Source organism: Pygoscelis adeliae, unplaced genomic scaffold (genome assembly GCF_000699105.1).
Source record: "Pygoscelis adeliae isolate BGI_AS28 unplaced genomic scaffold, ASM69910v1 Scaffold13, whole genome shotgun sequence".
Lineage (NCBI taxonomy): Eukaryota > Metazoa > Chordata > Aves > Sphenisciformes > Spheniscidae > Pygoscelis > Pygoscelis adeliae.
This window is the reverse complement of record NW_008824499.1, coordinates 1,066,984-1,071,795: the sequence shown is the minus strand read 5'-3', so window position 1 is coordinate 1,071,795 and position 4,812 is coordinate 1,066,984. Positions and strand designations below refer to the sequence as shown.

The following is a 4,812-nucleotide window of genomic DNA, read 5'->3' as shown; positions in this document are numbered from 1 at the left end:
GACAGGGGTGGTTCTGATTGAGAGCCGAGCCCTGGCAGCCCGGGTCAGTCCTCGGGGCGCTCTGGGAGCCGCAGCGGGCACGGCACGGCACGGCACGGCACAGCACGGCATGGCTCTGCTACGCCTGCAGCATTGCCTGGTGCTGCTGCTCAGGGACAAGAGACACAGCATGGGAAAAGCTGCTCGGCCAGGTTGGCTCTTCAGGGCAGGCATTCCCGGGGGGTCACCATCCCCCCTCTCTGCCTGCTCGGGGCGGGGGACACACGTGCACCCCACCGGCTGTGCAGGAGCCCTGAGGCAGCTCTGCCAAAGCCCTCAGCACAGAGGGTGCATCGGGTGACTGGCACGGCGGCAGCATGAGTGGCCACCCTGCACCTCGATCAGCTCAGTTAGTTATTTCACGGCAAGCTAACAACCTCTGCCTCAGTGAGAGGACCTACACACTGTAATTTGATAATTATGGGTTACTCAAAGTGCAATTTGGGCTGACTGCCTCCCCAGAGAGCCAGGCTGGGAAGGGGGAGTGGTGCCCAGCCCTGGGCGACTGCTGGAGCGGTGACCTGCACCCAACCGCCGCACCCTCCCAGCACAACCTCCGTCCTCTCCTGCCAGGGCTCCAGGAACGGCATCGCTGCGGGAAACCAGCCGGGAGCAACGTCAGGGTGCACCCAAAAGGGTGACGGCTATAGGTGCACCCGAAAGGGCAACGGCTATAGGGTGCACCCAAAAGGGTAACGACTCAGTTTTGATGCCCAGCAGCTGCTGGGATCAAATATCTTGTGCACCTTCTTCGTGGGAGCCCTTCCTTGCAGGAGTGCGATGCTGCGGCACTCGCAGAAGGAAATCGCTAATGAAAAGTGAGTAATGCAACCCAAAAGGTGCCATTTGCTGGGTATGCCGGGCCATGGCCCACCTGCAGCGTGGCGCAGCCTTGGGTTGGGTGAGCACCGACGCGGGTGAATCCTGGTGCCCCACTGCAAATCCCGCCCGATTTGCCAGCTGATGTGCGAGGTCTCTGCCTTCACGCCCTGGTGTGTCACAGCAGCATCGGCCAAGGCTGAACTAAAAGCATGTAAAAAAAGAAAAGCCCTTATGAATATATAATTAAAAAAATTAGGGGGGGGGCTTGGAATACTTTAATTATAAAGTGCAGGCATTCGGCGCCTGGTGATAGCGTAAATGGGAATCGGAGAGACTGCGCACGGCTTTAACACCTCCTCCATCAGCACTTTCAGAAAGATTGTAGTCAAACCAAATTAATTGCAGAGGGCAACAGTTTGCTGGGAACTGTTGAAAGCAGAAGCCGCAGCGGATCAGGCGCCCGAAGGGGCAGTGCTGGGGGCTGCTGGGGGGGGCTGCTGGGCCCCACTGAACCCTTCCACTCCCTTGTGCCAGGCTCTCCAAAATCTTACAACAAAGGATTTCTTGCAATTTTTATCTTTTAATGGTCCCCTGTGTAAGCCCCTCATTCCATCCAGCTTAAAATCAGATTTAAATGCACTCCTAACCATTTACCGCTGTACATTATCGGAAACCCAAGCAGTTAGAGTGCTGCTCCTGCTTTTTATTTCTCCCTCGCAGCAGGCTCTGTCATGTTCAATACATCACGGGGAAGCCCCCGTAGGACGGTACATATGTCCTAGTTCAAGGAAAGTGCTTTGTCTCTGTCAGGGGCACCCGGGCCAAAGGAATGCGGGTGCTCGCGTCCCGTGGTTTCGGAGCCGCCCCACCCCATCCCCAAGCCACAGCGAGCATCCCGCCTACAGCCACGGGCACCCCGAGGGCTGGCACCCCACCACAGCATCCCCCTGGGGTGCAGGGTCCCCTGCTCCCAGCTTTCTCTGCGCCCCCAAGTCCTTGCTGCAGGCTCACAGCAGCAGAAACAAAGCAGCTGGGTGATGCCTTTGGGAAGGAAAAGGAAACGATGGGGTCCAGGGTGCCCGTGGGCTCGCTCACCCTGAGGGGGGACGGGGGGATGCCCAAGGAGGAAGGAGCACATCCCTCAGCAGCACATCCCGGGCAGGAGGGCACGGCCAGGCCCACGGCAGCAGCGACCAGAGCTGCGGGAAGGGGGAGAAGCCAAGGGCGGGGGGCTGCAGTCAGCTGCTCCCATCAGTCCTGCGCTCGGTTCTTCCTCCAGCCAACCTCCGCCATCATTCCCAGGGGTAGGGGCGGCCCCGAGTGAGGGGTGTCCTGTGCCCCCCGGCCCCACCGCGCAGGAACAACGGCCCCTCGCTTTCTTTGCTTGCTTTTATTAACAACTCAGTGCAGGTTTTCAGAGATCAAATGGTTTATAGACACTTTGCTTTCATTTGAGCTTCATTACATTTACTTTTTATTCTTTTTTCCTTTTTTTTCTTTTTTTTCTCCTTTTTTTACAAAAAACAGTTGTAGTTATTAACAGCTGTACATATTCTGCTACATACTTTGGTGTAAAGTTGAGAAGTCTGACTCAGTAACCCTCGGCCAGCTCCGGTACATGCAGTTCCTTTGTTTTTGTCTTGGAGGAAAACGAAGCACCAACTTGCAAACCAGTGACCACGCAGGACGCAAGTTGGCAGTGGCCTTACCACGGGGGGAGTTTGCCACGGGGGCAGTTCAAAGCCCCCCAGCCCTTTCCAACGCATCCCCCCATCAATGCAAAGAGGGGGGGAATGCTCCAAGCACCCTGGGGTTGGACGCCGCGCCCAGGTCTGGGGGTGCAGGGGGACAGGCAGAGCTGCCCCCACACAGAACCCGGCCCAGCCACAGGGACCAAACACAAACCCCAAAACACACACAGGGCATTGCTGAACCCCTCAGCAGGCGCCAGCACAGGTCCATTGGCGCCAGGGGCATTTTCAGAGTCATTTTTCTGAGCCAAACTGCCCTTAGAACCCCTTTCCCTAAATGCAGTTCTAAAGAGCTTGCTTTTGCCTTCGTTGGGTAATTAGTGCACAAGATCGATCCCATCTCCTCCCCAGCCGAGGCGGTACACAGTGAGCACTAACGAGCTGCACAGGGTGGACACCGTTTGCCTGGGACATTCCCCTTATTTTTCTTTTAAACAGAAAAGGGCAAAAAATCTCAAAACCCTCTTATTTTGACAGGAAAAAACATTTCCCATGAAATCTCCTCCCAGCCCCATCTCATCTCTCCCCGTCCCAGAGCGGCTGCTCGGAGGAATGCAATGACAACCACGCGCCCCAGAACAGCTGGGTACTGATCACCTCCGCTTCATCCTCCTCTCCCCTGTCTGTACTATCCGCGTATGTAAACCAGGCAGTTCTCACCTGAAACCTAAGCATTATTTTTTTGACCAGATTAAAATCAAAAATTAAAAAATAATCCATAAAAATGTAGTATAAAAATTCTCTTCCATATGCTACAATACAGGGTGAGCGCTTCTCTGCTACACAAATACTTTTATTTCCCATTATGTCTTTTTTTTTTGTTTTACCCTTTAGTACAAAATGCTGAAACGCAGGCCTGTGCGGGGAGGGGGTTTGCTTCATCGGAACCTATATACCAGAAGACACAAGACCATATAGCCCACAGGACCCTACCAAAGCCAGCCCCTTCCCCCCACCACACACAAACCCTACTTGTTAGTAAACTTTGCTTTTAAAAAAACTGTATTTTAAAGGTTATCAATTCTAATTCTTTACTTTCATTTGAATACAAAACACATAAGTTGCTATTATCTTTCGTGGCTCCCTGAGCTGAATTTACTATGCTTTCTTTGAAATCACTCCTCATTGCTTCTGTCCGAAGACCAAGAAAGGCTTGCGCAGACAATCCCGCAGCGTGGGCTTCCCCTTTTCTTCAAACATACGAGCACAAAAAAATCCATATATAAAAAAAGGTGATTGTGTTGCTGATGTCCCATCAGTAGCTGAGGATCCGACCAAGTCCCCCGCGGTCCCAGCAGCGTCCCACCATCACTAACACACCGAACAACGCACGGGTACGACAGTAGGAACAACTTTCACCAGTGGACATCTTTGCTCAGCCTGGTTACACGCTGCACGGCAAAGTCACGTCCCAACGGACGCTTCGCGGTGGGGGGGTAAGGAAAAAAAAATAATAAAATTGCCACCACCAAAACCATCAGTGGAATACAATTACAGCAGACGAAAAATACACAACTAGTGTACCGGGAGGGGTCCCCCACCCTTCCAATGCTATTTACTAGTCCGTTATTTACATTTTTCACAAGTCTTATGCAGGATGCACAAAAAAAAAAGTCACAATAAAAAATAAGTCCTTTATAGTGCCACCAAAGCGCAGACGGAAAGAACCAGAAAACCAAAAAAAAAAAAAGTTTTTTTCAAAATAAAACCCAAAACCCTAAAACCAAACAAAAATTCGTTTAGGGCTTCAATGTGTGCCATATTTGCAGACCTCCAAATAAATCCGTGTGTATGGTACGCCGGGCCCTTGAGGCAGAGCCCTGCCGGAGCATGCCGGTCCATGGCCAAGCCCCGGGGGCCGCCCCGCGGCAGCCCCCCCGAGCTCCCGGCTGCTCCCCGCCGGCCGCCCAAGTCCTGCCACCGCCAGTGCTGGGAGTTGCCAGCCCTGCTATAAAATCCATGGTTAGTAGATGACCTCGTAGACTGTGGCCTTCTTGTCACCAGAGCCCGTGACAATGTACTTGTCATCCGCTGAAATGTCACAACTTAAGACGGACGAGGATTCCTTGGACTGGAAAAAGGAGGGGGAAAAACAAAAGCCATCAGTTTGGTTTCCCGACAAGGCTGCTGCAGCTGCATTTCACCAAGCGGCATCCATGCTGGTGGCATGCCACATCCCGCACGCTGGGGAGTGATCCGG

The 4,812-nt window shown here is 53.2% G+C and overlaps 1 protein-coding gene across 1 annotated transcript in view; it reads right to left on the bottom strand.

The window, feature by feature from the left end:
- Positions 1 to 2,251: 2,251 nt before the first annotated feature.
- The window catches only part of TLE3 (transducin-like enhancer of split 3), a 28,200-nt gene continuing 25,639 nt past the window's right edge, over positions 2,252 to 4,812 (bottom strand). The window contains exon 17 of the mRNA XM_009321512.1: positions 2,252 to 4,745. Coding sequence (XP_009319787.1) covers positions 4,576 to 4,745 — 170 coding nt within the window. The 3' untranslated portion in view covers positions 2,252 to 4,575. The remainder of the gene's footprint in view (positions 4,746 to 4,812) is intronic.